Here is a 13,633-nt window from a genome sequence, read left to right as displayed (position 1 = left end):
TTAAGTGTTGTACAATATATAAGCATTAATATATTTTTACCTTCCACTGATCTTTAGGTGGCAGTTTATTAAATCTTGCAAATTGTGCTATCTTTTCAGAATCAACATCCTCCTCCAATTCCCACGTAGAATCTTCATATTGAAGAGATCGCCACTTGACCAAGAAATGTCGGACCGTTTCCCCAGTTGTTGGATCAGTGTGAGTTGCTTCGTCCAAGACTCTGTCAACTTCGACAAAGTCTGGATTGAAAGGATCATCCTCGGTCTGAAAAGAAAAATAAAAATATCTTTTTATAGATATATACATGATATGTTCTGTATGAATTCTTATCAATGCAAATTTTTATTAATTATTAGAGAAAGAAAGTTACATATATTAGAGAGAGTTACATATATTATATAAATTTTTAAGTAGTAAACTTTAAGTACATTTTCGAAGATATTAGTGTTCTGCTGTTGTTTTTGCTTGAATCTTTTTAGTTTTGCTTGAATACGTTTATCTCCTTTGTACATTTCCTCTTCTGTTCTCCATTCACAGTGAAGATATGAAAAATTCCGGTATTTAACGAAATATTCTTCAATTTCAATCATCTGCGGTTTCGTCTCAGGGACAGGAGGGTCGGTTGATTTAGAATCCACAGGAAGTTCATCCGATTTCTTCGAGTCCTCCTTTTTCACGTTATCGCTCTCATTCTTCTTTTCCTCCTCCTCTTCTTCTTCCTCCGTCGCATCCTCAGTCTTTATTTCTTTCTCAGTCGTTTCGGATACCACACCCTCCTCCTCTTTTACGGGATCGTCGATCGCAGTATCCTTGTCTTCAGCGGACTCTTCTTTGTCCGTATTCTTCTCCGCAGTAGGTTCCGTCTTCGGTATAACAGGTACCACTGGCTTAACCTCTCTCTTTCCCAATCGAGAGCATAAAATATGTTGCACAACCATAGAATCTTCATCGGTGGTATTCTACAAGGGGAAAAAGCAAAATTATCATTGTACAATAATTCAATCTTAAAGATATGTTAGCAATCTGGAAAATACATACAATATACACGAAGTTAGGTTTATTCGGTCCAACTTCACTACCCTCATTCTCCTTTTTAGCGGCAGTAGGTTTAGAAGTGTTTGCACCCTCCACTTTTTTCGAAAGTTGAGCTTCTTGCATGGGAACGTCATCGTCCGAAAATCGTAACATCACATCGTCCACGTACTTCTTGCGGTGAGTATTTCTTGCGGAACGCCGCTTGTTAACGTCATCGCCGGCCTCTGGTGATGGCGGAGGAGTCGCTGCTAACTCTTCACCATCGGAATCAGGCGCGATGCGGCTTTTACGTTTCCTGCAAACATACGAAAAATTATAAAGTTGTATTTATAACTTTCCACACACATATATATGAAATATTCTTGAATTATCTAATATACATATTTTAATTAAAAATGCTACTTACTTAGAACTTCTGGGAGATTTCCCTAAGGAAACCTTGCCGGTGTTCGATCGTTTTCTAGCCGCGGGTTTCTTTTTACTGGAAGTCGGATTTTCAGTAGTCACAGTAGTCGCTTCTGAAGTCTCTTCTTTCTTGTCTTCCTCCGGAGTATCATCCGCTCCTGTTTTCTCTTTTCCCTCTTCCTTTACCTCAGTTAACAGAGGTTCAGTAGTAGAAGAGTCTACCTGTTCCTGATCACCTTGAATGGACGGTTCACAGACTTTTGTTTCGGTGTCCTTAACAGCACTGGAATCCGAAACGGTAGTTTCTTCGTTTTCGCGTACTACTTCATCATCGGCGGACTCAGATTGATTAGTTTTTCTATAAGAGTAATAACAAATATATTGTTGCTTTGTGAAAATATCTTATTCTGTGCATCATACTCACTTCCTGTTACGTTTCGTAGAATCCTTGTCCTTATTCCTCTTCCTCGCCACCTTCGGAGATTTAGGTTCTTTCGGTGGTTTTGGTTCCTTCTTGGGTTTCGGCTCTTTCGGCTCCTTCGGTTCTTTCGGTTTTCGCGGCTTTCGAGGCGATCGCGATTTTCTACTCTTATTCCATTCCTCCTCCATATCTCCAGATGATGGTTTCATGTCTTCCGAATCTGCAACGCTGTCTACAACGTTACTACTATCGCCCGGGGTAACTTTATTGTCTGACAAGGGCTGTTCAGGTTGCTGCTGAGTGATGGTGGTAGGCGCAGACGCCTCTTTGTCAGCTTTTTTCCGACTTTTCTTAGCGCGCGGTGTACCTTTGCTACGACCACGCCCGGTAGTACTAGAAACCTATTTTAAATAACAACATTTAGTAAAAAGAATAAGTATCTTTCTTTAAATTCTAAAAACAATTCACAAAAACATATTCACTTGTGGACTATCGACTACAGCAGCTGTGAACATTGGCGTTTGTAGTATGCACTGCGGGCCGCCATTACACTGGTCGTTTGTCTCATGCTGCTGCAGTGCCTGCAACTTCTCTTGCAAGGAAACTATCTTCTCTTGATTCTCCGGAATCGGAGGCATGCAGAACAGTTCTTGTAATTGCTGCTGCAATGCGGCTCTCTCCTGATGATGCGTAACCGGTGCGCAAGATGTGCCGAAACCACTCGCTGGGGCTGGTGCTTGCGTCGGGTTAGTCGGCATACTATACATGTTTGGCATGGTATTGCCGGTGATTATATCACTTCCAGGATGATACTGGAACCAAGATAATTAGAATACATACATCATACGTTCCAAGTAAACTTTATTTTAAACAACATTGTATAAACGCATAAAATACATAATGTAATATACTAACTTTATGATTATATGATTGTGGAAATTGGATAATACCTGATGTGGTGTTTGTGAATTTGGCACAGGAACAGCAGGTTGATGAGTTGGCAGCACCATACCAGCGGTCTGACTGACCGTGGGTATCTGTTGAGCGTTCAGATGCGTCGCTGGAACTGGCGCACTTTGAGTTTGCATTGGAGGTACTGGATTTTGCATTGGTGGCGGCGCTTGCAACTGCGGCATTTGAGGCGGGATCATTGCGGCGTTTTGAGGCATCATACCGACTTGCTGTGGCATGTGAGACGGTTGTGCCTGCGGTGTCGTCGGTTGCGCTTGCTGCGTAATACAAGTTGGACCTTGCTGAGCCGCCGATTGTCCCAATTGAGACTGTGCTGGTGCCAATTGAGGCTGCGGCTGTCCCAGTTGAGGCTGTGGTTGTCCCAATTGGGATTGCGGCTGTCCTAATTGAGATTGTTGCTGCCCCAATTGCGGCTGTGGTTGTCCTAGTTGAGGTTGCGGTGCTGACGGCATTTGCTGAGGTTGCACTGCTTGAGTTTGACTCAGTACGGGTTGTTGAGGTTGCGGAATTTGTGGTTGCTGAGTCGAAGTTAACTGTTGTATCTGTTGTTGTTGCTGCTGCGGTTGAGATATCGGCTGCTGTGGCTGCAGCTGCTGATTCAATTGAGCAGTTGGCGAATGATCTATCTGTGACTGTTGCGGCGATTGCAAGGGCTGAGCTGGCGGTATCGTCGACTGCGACGAAACCATTTGCGACTGAGGCATGTGAAGCTGCTGCACCGGCTGTTGCACCGGCTGCTGCACCGGTTGTTGTACTGGTTGCTGTGGAGGACAATTAATAGATTGTTGCTGCTGTGATGCCTGCGGTTGTCCCATAGTTGGTTGCGGAATATTCGTACTACTCAACGGTTGCTGATGATGTACAGCACCGACTTCCATATTTTGCTCCTGAGGTTTTGCCTCGCACGTGTTTTGACTGTCGATACTAGGAACGGGATTCTGCATTGGCGCAGAAACCGCTTGCGGTGGCGGTGGCGGCTGTTGTTGCAACGATCCAGACATATTTGCACATTCCATGTTTCCGCTTGTACTCGACGCTGGAAGAGACTGCACTGTTTCCACCTGAGATATATTTGCCGATGTGGATGTATGATCCAAAGGTAGACTGCTCTGCGCGTTATTTTGTGCTGAGCTATCCACCTGTGATGATACCAGCGCGGCATCCGGCTGCTGGTTCTGAGCGCTTTGATGTAGGGCTTCGGCCTCCGGTTGCTTCGGGGTTTCAATCGGATTCTGCACATTCTCTGTCGGTGTCGTCGTTGTCGTCGCTGTTGTCGGATCTCTCGTCGTCGTTGTGTTTGTTGTTGTCGCTGGTTCCGCAACATTGTGGGCAGACTCTGGTCCGGACACGGGAAACATCGAAGGAGCACTCTGTTCGGATGTTACAGGTGCTTGCTGAGACTCCACCACACCACTTCCTCTATCCTCGCTGACACCAATGCTCGGCCTGATTTGGGACTGTTGTTGCTGTGATTGCGGCTGTTGTTGCTGCTGCGGATGCGACCATTGAGCAGGCATTGGCACTCGGGGTCCGGTAACCGCCGGAGGCATAGGACTCTGCGCCGTCGACTGTGGCATCACGTTCGGTGTCTGCGACATCGGCGGACGCGTTTGGAATTGATTGTATTGGTCTGAAGCTGAGACAGGCACGGAGTTGGACACAGCAACTCCCGGCATCACCATTTGCTCCAGAGCTTGTAGGGTGCTCTGCTGCGACGACGGATTCATTTGCATGGACGTAGGCGGGCAAGGCGATACAGACATGGCGTTCGATTGATTACCCTGCTGATGAGGCAGTTGAACATGTGGATGTGGCGACAATGTAGTTGATTTCGCAGGTGACATTATAGGTCTAGGTGACATTTGTTGTTGCACCGCCGGCGGACGCGGAGACATCTGCGGTCTCGGCGACATTTGCGGCGACAATTGCGGGAACGTAGCCCGATACTGAGGACTGGTGGCGTGTTTGGCCGTGCCAAATTGCTGCGGGGGCGCCGAGTGCTGCGGCTGATTGAACATCGACGTTGCATGATGAGGATATTGAGGGTCCATCGTCGGTTGTTGTTGCGTGTTGGCATGCTGAGTGTGCTGAGGATACTGTTGTGGATGAGATGGATGCGGTTGATGAGTCGGATGTTGCGGATGATGATGCGGCATCCGTTGAGGTGCTTGTTGAGCTTGTTGTTGCTGATGAATTGCCGATGGGAAAGCAGGATAACCGGGAGATGCCTGATACAGCGCCACCGAGTTACCTTGCTGGTAATGCTGCTGTTGTCCGACCATGTGTTGATAGACACCACTGGTCGCACCGGTTTGCATCGATTGATGCAGTACACCCATGTTTCCTATCATTCCTTGTTGACTACTAAAGTGTTGCTGCTGTTGTTGCTGTTGTTGCTGTATCTTTTGATTAATAACGCCAGCCTGATCCTGCTGATGAGAATACTGTGGTGGCATGTGTTGCCTGTATGTGCCAGGCTGCGGAGCCATCTGATTGTAATGCCTCTGTATCTGAGGATAAGCACTACCGTTGCCCGGCCAACCTTGCTGGCTAGGATCTATGCTCATGTTGGCCCTAGCCATTGAGTGTTGTTGCTCCATGGAATACATATTGTCGTTATAGCTAGGATACTGACCACTACTACCCGGATGAGGTCCCCTATGCTGTGGTGCAATACTACGGGCCTGGTTTTGAAAAGCACCCGGCACCATCGCACGCTGAGGCGTGTTGCTATCGAACGTTCCGAGATTTTGGTTAAACATACTGCGCTGCGACGGATTTTGCAACTGATTGGAACCACCAAATTCAGATCCGCCGAATGAAGTTAATTTTTGTAGTGGAGATTCTTGAGAAATATTGTAAGACTGGTTAATGTAACTCCCTCCTCCATTAGGGCCAGAATTCAAACTGTCCCTGGACACAGCTACGGAATTATTCGCAGGCGCAGGATCGAAATGATCATTCCCTCCGAGATCAGGAAGAGCGTCGAGCATCGAGCCACTGCCATCTTCACCAAACAGATCGTACGACTCCATGTCTACGCTAAAGGACTCTTCGCCTCCATTCCAGGCTTAAGAGAATACTGTACGATCTTTTCTATAGCCAGTAACGTGCCCATGGTAAATCCAAGCTTTTGTCCTCTGTAACAATCAGAAATTCACGATATAGACGTTTCAGCGAACTAAAAAGAAACCAAGTAAATATATACAATATAATAATAATTCCTTACAGTACCAAATATTTCTTGTTGTGGTGACATACGCTAAAGGGGAAAAGCTATACGCTTATGTTTCAATTGTGCATAATCGCAATAACTTCTCCCCCTCAGAATACATCTCAATTTAAAAAGATATTCCTATAGTATCGCGCATATAAGTACCCTTTAAAAGTGAGTTAATTCCTGCACGCAGTAAAAATATGTTACGAAATCTCATAGAGGACAAGAAGCAATAAAATGTTAATAACAATAAAGAAGTAGAAAATCAAAATGGAATATGTTATCTATAATAATGTGTGGGCGTATATCTGAAGATAATAGAAATATTTACAAAAATCGAAGACGATATAATTACGCTGTAGCCGAGGCATCATAATTTGTATCATTTTTTTGCATGAAACTATTCTATTTTGTATTCTACTCCTTATTTTATAATATAAATGATAAAATATATTGATATATCAAGAGTGATACATTAAGGTTACTCAAATTGTTTCTGTATATCATAAAACTTATATTCAGGGATATATTTTATTACATTTTTACCTCTAATGGGTAAAATTATTCTAAAAAATGAATGAAAACTTTAAATTTCTTAGTGAGAAAGATGAAATAAGAATTATTCTTGTCCCCGCGTATAATTAAATTGACTCCTGAACCAAATAGAATAGTATGAAAAGATATTGATCCGCTCTTTTGAATACGAAAGGTGAAATCTAATTGTCGATAGGTATCGCGGTGCCCAACTTTTTCGAAACAGCGATTGCGCGGCGTAGAATGCTGACACACAAACAATAGTGTAATTTTTTTTTAAATGCGAGAACCGAAAATCGGTGCGGCATCGCCGATCGATATACAATGTCGAATCGAAGGAAGCGAGCGAGGCTCGAGTACGGAAAAAGAGAGAAGGGAGAAAAACAAATAAAACCAAAAAATTGAAGCGGCACACGAACCTGATATACACTGACAAATACAGCGCAACGCACGACAGAGAACGGGAAAGAGGCAAAAGGAGAGGGAGGAAGAGAGAAAGAGAAAAAGGAGAATGTCCTAGCGTAGGGATGGGACGAAGTTCAATATGTACTCATGAATCTCAGTCAATTCAATACCTAGATATCGTTTCACTGAAATTGAGTATAGTACTTTGAAAAATCGTGAATGCACTTCACGTACTTGTGAAGAATCTGATACAATGAGATCGGATAACGAATGATAGTGACGCGAGTGGTATCGTCTGTAACATATTGAGACCTCTTACAAGTACTGCGAGACATAACAATATCAAAATATAATGATGATCTTATGAAATATGTTGGAATGTTTTGCGTTTATATTTCGAAGTATCCATGAAAGGTTCGGACATAACACGGATATTGATGATATTACTTGACGTGCATAGTCAATTCCATCCCTATTCTCCTGTCTCACGGAAAACGAACAAAAATACGCTTACTCGATGCGTATGTGCGAGGAAGACAGCAATAGTGCAAGCAAGAGAACGAATGAACGGTCGAAACTGCACCGAACGAACGGCGGCGAGGAAAAAAGGGGAAAAAGGAGCTACTGCTCTCTTTCTCTCTGCAGCGGTTCGCGCGACGCTCGGCCGTATATCATCGGTCGCGTCTTTACCGCCGTAAATTGGAAGTCGCTTCTGCGGTCTATTCGTCGTGGGGTTATGGCATACGCTGAAATCGACGTCGAGTCTCTCGCACGAGCGTCGTCAGATCACTCGCGCCGACGAGAGAAACGACGACGAGCGAGAGAGCGGGTGAAAGAGGGAGTGAGAAAAAACGACGGGCCGACTACGACGGAAAGTACGCCATTATCACGAGAAAGAGAGAGAGGAGAGTGCAACGCGGGTAAGAGAGAGAGAGAGATTTCCGTTCGGGGCCACCGCGAAAGAGAATTCGTCGTCGCGCGGCCACCGCGACGCTCGATATTCCGACATCGGGCGGGTAGCGCGTCACTTTGCTTCACCGGCCGACCGATTCTGTCCACGGAGCACTCTTTTCAGCAGTGGCACTTTCTTGCGGCGCCCAGGCGAGCAAGCAAGCAAGCAAGTAGGCAGGCAGGCAAGCAAGTAAACGGGCGGGCGGGCGGGCAGGCGGATGGATGGATGGATGGATAGATGAGAGGGAGAGAGATAGAAACAGAAAGAGAGCGCACCGTCGCTTCAAACTCTCGTCCTGTCGTCGCGTTGCTCGCGGCTAAAGGACGCGCCACTGCGCGCCCGCGTTTCCTCGGAAAACCACCCTTGTTAGCGCGTGCGTTCACGCAGTTTTCACTGACGGTGGCTTTGACGGCGACACGAAGACCGCGGTCGAGATGTGAGCGTGTCCATGTAGACTCGAATCATTCTACACACATACACATATAACGCGCGCACACACACACACACATGTGTCTCTATCTCTCTCGCTACGTCTTCCTCCCCCCCACCACTCGCGGAGGACTACACTTCTCTCCGTTCTTCGCTTACCCTATTCTGTCCCGTCCGCGTCTACACGCAGGAGAGCCGTCACTACACCACTGGCACAAACGTACGCTTTCCGGACTATCGCCGGTATGTTACGGCCGCCGAGAGAGTGAGCACCTCTCGCGTGCGCAGTCAGGGCACACGCGCGCGCGGCTGCGGCGACGACGACGACCGCACACGCTCGCTCGACGCACCACCTGGCGGCGTGCGCATCTCCCGACCTCTCTCGCGCGAGCGCGCCGCCGTGTGCAGCTGTGTGCGCGGCGTGCGATCGTCGTCCGTCCGTTCGTTCGTTTCTTCGTGCCGGCCACCGTGCCGTGCCATGTGCACGTGTGTGCGTGTTATGTAGTAAGCGGGCGAGCGCTCTCGGAAGGTGTGCAGCGGCCGCAGGAACGTACTACTCGCTCTCGAGATCTGCTCTGTTTATCTGCGCTTTCCGTACTATCTCGCGTGAACTTCTATTTTCTCTCCATCGCGTCTCAAATGAGAGACCTCCGTATGTCCCGAAATGACAGCGCCAAGGAAAAAAATGTCATACACTTTCAGTGTATGCACAGGTGCTCGATCTTGCAAAAAATTTTGCGTATTGCGGATAAAGAGAACAGACTAATGAGCCTACTCTGGAACTTTTAACGATTGTTTCGTTATTATTAGACTGTCCTTGCGTAGGTGTAATATATGGTACAAAAAAGGTACGCAACAATACCATGCTTTGTAAATGTCCTTAGGAAGTTATAGAATAGATCTATAACGGACGAGCGTTCGTTCCGCCAGCTCGACCTGCGCTTCTTTTTGCCAACTACTGCATCTTTTAAATGTGATAAATGTGTGTCCTCGTCAGTTAACGCGAAAAGACGCATTAATTTCGAATACATTTCTCGTTATGTTATCATTCAAGTGTCGGAAAGTATCACTAAAATGTAGTTGTTTCTAGACAATTTGTGCAGTCAATTAAGTGTTTCAAGCGTGCCGAATGGGTAGATGGGACATGTTAGAAACTGGAGTTCATCTTGTTACAGACACTCGAAATTTCGAACTCAGAACCCAAGAAGGGACGACGGAACAAGAAATTTATGATCTTGTAGAGAAAAGATGCAAGTTTCAGGAAGTACGATTAAAACGTACAAGCTATTGACCGTCCTTTACAAGATGTTTGAATTATCTAAGCTTTTCTACATTTCTTGCGAAATTCCAAAACAACATGAGCACATACACATTCCAGACATGGGAGGTGATGAGGCAAAGGAAAGTGTCGGACCTTTGTACATCTGTTTTCGTTTTCTTCTCGTTACAATTCTCTCGAAATTCCATTTTGGTCTTCGTTATTCTTCTGTCTCCTCCACACGGTTGCAAATGTTTATTGTATTTTATGAGTGCGAGAAGTGACATATTACGCACGACGTCATTAATGCTTTCGAATGCCGTTTTAGATATGTTCGGGTTGGTTGCATTGTATCAAGTTATCTTATCGAAATATTCATGCGTCATAACCTCGAGTCAAGATTCCAAAACTGTGTTCGAACGATTAGAATTGTGTTCGTGTGTACAGGACAAAAATCTGTGAATTAAGAAAAAAATAAACGAACTCGACTGATCAAATTAGTATTGCGCGACCTGTTACTTATTCTTTAACTTTACATTTAATTTTCTGTATATATACATCTTAAATACGTAGAGCACATTGTCAAGCCGTCAGACACGACTATGTTGTACGAATATATTCGTGCTTGACGCGAAAATTTCTAAACCAGAATTGAGTGAAATTAATGATTGCGCGTAATATAATTAAAAACGCAGAATTAATAACGAAAAGAATAGATCTTTTATCCCTTCTTTTCGTGATTTTTTCTTATCGCGCACTCCAAAGACGCCGATTGGATTTTCCATAAACGCGTTCGTGACGGACCAATCTGACAATTGATATAAAACTAGAAAAGCATAGCACTTTTTTCCCTATAATTTAAACAAGAGACAATCGTCTCGGAAATCGTCCTCGTACAGTTTCTCTTTTCTTAAGAGGCCGTAGCTCCTAACAGACTTTAACTAAGTAAATTTCATCCCTCTGTCACACAGATAAAATTGTAAATTAAACAATGACTCTCCCGAACAGCTAAGTGAAACATATTGAACTCGAATTATAGCGTCTATTCGATCTATGTCTATTTACAATTCGTCTATTTACGTTATCTACCGTGTCACACTATCCTTATGTATCTCTATTTTTCCTCGTAACGCATTACACAGCAGACAATGTTTTGCTTAGAATGTCGATTATTACAATAAGAGGAAATACGGTAATTATAATGTAATACGATAAATACGACTACATTAATATAGCGATAAAAAATTAATTTGCTCAATTATTGTGATATTCTTACTCGTACATATGAAATTCTAATTGCGGCACACGTTACTCGTCGGCGATGTAAGGAAAAATGGAGCAAGGCTCGCGAAGTGCTCGAACTCTCTTTACGACGGACAAATTTACGGGCGAGCGTGTCGCGCGCGTAGTATGTGTGCGTGTATCAGTATATGTGCACGGAGTCGTGCGAATTTAGTGAAAGGATAGGCAATAACGGTGCGAGAGGGAGGGAGGAAGAGAGGGAGGAAGGGAGAGATAGAAAGAGAGAGAGAGAGAGAAAGAAAAAGAGACGAGGGAGAGAGGGAGAGACAGACACGGCGAGAACAACGTTACGGACGAATCACACTGGCAACGCATCGAGTATTCAATATCGCGGTAAAGGCGCACCGCGCAATTGGTAGCGACAAGACAGGAGTCGAAATTACACCAGAAAGAGGACCAATCAGATTCTAGCTTATAAAGTCCGATAGCCGTCGTAGGATATTCGATTAACCAATCGTATTCCGCAGGTATCGATTCGAATATATCTCTCGATACCCACCGCTCGAATGGCAGCCGAATGCGCGACGAGTGCAAAAGGATCATACGACGTGCGGCACCGAAATTGCGCGTGGCTGGTCGTCCTGAATCGTACTCAAACCGGAAAACTGTTAGCCCCGCGGAGACCGTGTCCTTCGTTATTTCAAGGCTAACGAACCTTCGTGTGAAACGGGCAATTCTCGCTCGCTCTCTCTCTTTCCCGTCATGCTTGATCGCGGTTCTTTAGGATTTTTTCGGTGAAAGCTGCACCATTTGAAGCACGGTCGTTACGTTTGTCTGCAGTGGATTCACACTTTTCGTGCATGCACAACTAAAAATTCAACAAGTTTTGTTGTTTCCCACGAGGGAAGTAACAATATAACTTCCTCTGTTCGATGGCTTTTATTCGGAAAAATTGCTGAACAAGCTACGAGTACCTGGGATGTGCTCGTGGAAAATCATGCAATCGCGATTTTGTGGATATATATATATATATATATATATATATATATATATATATATATGCATGCATACATACATACATACACAGACGTAAAAATACTATGCAATTATACGCGAGCGATCGACTACTATATCATCAACGAGCCTGCACGATCGTTTCAAGAAAGACATGTAACGTTACACTTACGGTCGATCCGAAATCTTACACCATGTGCACAATGTAACAATCTTGCGTATGCTGGCATGCGAGATTCGCGCACGGTATGTGTGTCGTCGATATCAACGAAATAGCGCCGCGACTGACAAGAATTCGCGTAACCGACTTATGACTTTGCGGGAAACAATAAGCTATGCAGGAACGTCATGCCGGATGACCCGTATGCTAGACAAAAGAAACAAATCGGCAAGCCGATCGTAACTCACCGAGAGATATCTCTCTCTCTCTCTCAGAAGGTCCGTTCCCCTCGACTGTTACATCGTCGCCTCACATACACTCGAAATTCTCACCGAACGCGAATATTCACGAAGAGGTGAGAGCCTACGAGAAAGAGCGCGAGGAAGCGCGGCCAAGGGGAACGTCGGCATCGCGAGTATCGCCGCAGACGCGATCGGCGCGCGTACATCGCGGCTACTCGCGGACAGGTGAGTGTCGTCCGGCGATTTATTCTCGATAATGATCGATAAGGAGAGACTTACAGTTGCATGAACGGTGGCCTCGTCGTCTCTCCGAGATGCCATCTAAGGAAAACGATAACAAAAAGAAATCCAACGTACGTAGAAACACACACAGGCACACAGAGAAATACAGCGCGAGCGAGGGAGGGAGGGAGACTACCATACGAATGTTCGCTCAATCGTTATCTCGGTGTCCATTTTGTTTGGTTAATTACTGAAGAGGCGTCGGTGGTGGTGCTGCTGCTGCTCTGCTACCGCCGCCGTCGCCGCTGCCGTGGGTTACGTTGACACAACACGACGGCCCTTCGATAGTAGCCGTTTCTATTGCTACCTTCGTGCAATGAGAAATATCGAGAAAGAGCCACGCACTCACACACACACCTACACGCGTAGAGAAAGAGAGAGGGCGGGAGGGGAGGAGGAAAAGAGCGAGAGAGCGAGCGAGCGAGAGAGAGAGAACGAGGGAGACACGCAAGAGAGCGAGATGCAACATCGAACGCGGACATGGTCGAAAAATCCGCGCGCGGATGAAAAAACAAAAATGTACGAGAGAGAGAGAGAGAGAGAAAGAGAGAGAGGAAAAAGGAAAACCGTAAACGAGACTCACGAGACACTTGCTTCCTTCGCGGCTGTTGCGACGGCACACATTTCCGTGTACGTTTCACATTGCCTCGTCGTAACGACCGTCCATCTGATAGTATGTAGTCGACCGAGAATTGTAACCTAATTCCATGGAGAAACTACAACGACTCGTACTATCACGCCCGTTTTTCCGACTTGCGAGATTCTCGCGTGCTCTCGTAAAACGTACTCGAACGTATCGTTGTCGCGACGACGCCACACCGGACGTACACTCTTCCTCCTCTTCTGCTGTTACTACTGCTGCTGCTGTTGCTGCTGCTGCCACTACTGCTGCTCTCTTTCACACTGCTTCCTCACGTCCGTCCGTCTATTCGACGCTTCACGCACACGATGGTCGCCGCCGCGACGCCAGTGTCGCGCTCCTCCGAAAAATGGCGTGAAAATTATGTACGGTACTCGCCGACCCTTTCGCCGGACGCCTACAGCCGCTCGTCGTTCATAAGCCT

The 13,633-nt window shown here is 45.7% G+C and overlaps 1 protein-coding gene across 8 annotated transcripts in view; it reads right to left on the bottom strand.

The window, feature by feature from the left end:
• LOC116841931 (chromodomain-helicase-DNA-binding protein 7-like) overlaps positions 1-13,633 on the bottom strand; it is a 25,419-nt gene extending 11,786 nt beyond the window's left edge. For 2 of the 8 annotated variants that reach the window (XM_032810432.1, XM_032810441.1), the window contains exons 1-8: positions 13,153-13,300; positions 2,813-5,974; positions 2,345-2,674; positions 1,866-2,263; positions 1,443-1,799; positions 1,040-1,331; positions 430-960; positions 41-265 (exon numbers count right to left, since the gene is read on the bottom strand). In XM_032810432.1, coding sequence (XP_032666323.1) covers positions 41-265; positions 430-960; positions 1,040-1,331; positions 1,443-1,799; positions 1,866-2,263; positions 2,345-2,674; positions 2,813-5,869 — 5,190 coding nt within the window. In that variant the 5' untranslated portion in view covers positions 5,870-5,974; positions 13,153-13,300. Of the gene's footprint in view, positions 1-40; positions 266-429; positions 961-1,039; positions 1,332-1,442; positions 1,800-1,865; positions 2,264-2,344; positions 2,675-2,812; positions 5,975-7,004; positions 8,011-8,217; positions 8,496-8,530; positions 8,693-12,293; positions 12,485-12,566; positions 12,713-13,152; positions 13,301-13,356 lie in introns of those variants that run through there. The other 6 variants (XM_032810434.1, XM_032810435.1, XM_032810440.1 and 3 more) reach the window with 6 other exon arrangements.

The sequence above is a fragment of the Odontomachus brunneus genome, unplaced genomic scaffold (assembly GCF_010583005.1).
Source record: "Odontomachus brunneus isolate Ranch 3 - 2012 unplaced genomic scaffold, Obru_v1 Obru_scaffold_019, whole genome shotgun sequence".
Taxonomy (NCBI): domain Eukaryota; kingdom Metazoa; phylum Arthropoda; class Insecta; order Hymenoptera; family Formicidae; genus Odontomachus; species Odontomachus brunneus.
Note: the sequence above shows the minus strand (reverse complement) of the source record. Positions and strands in the feature narration are given on the sequence as shown.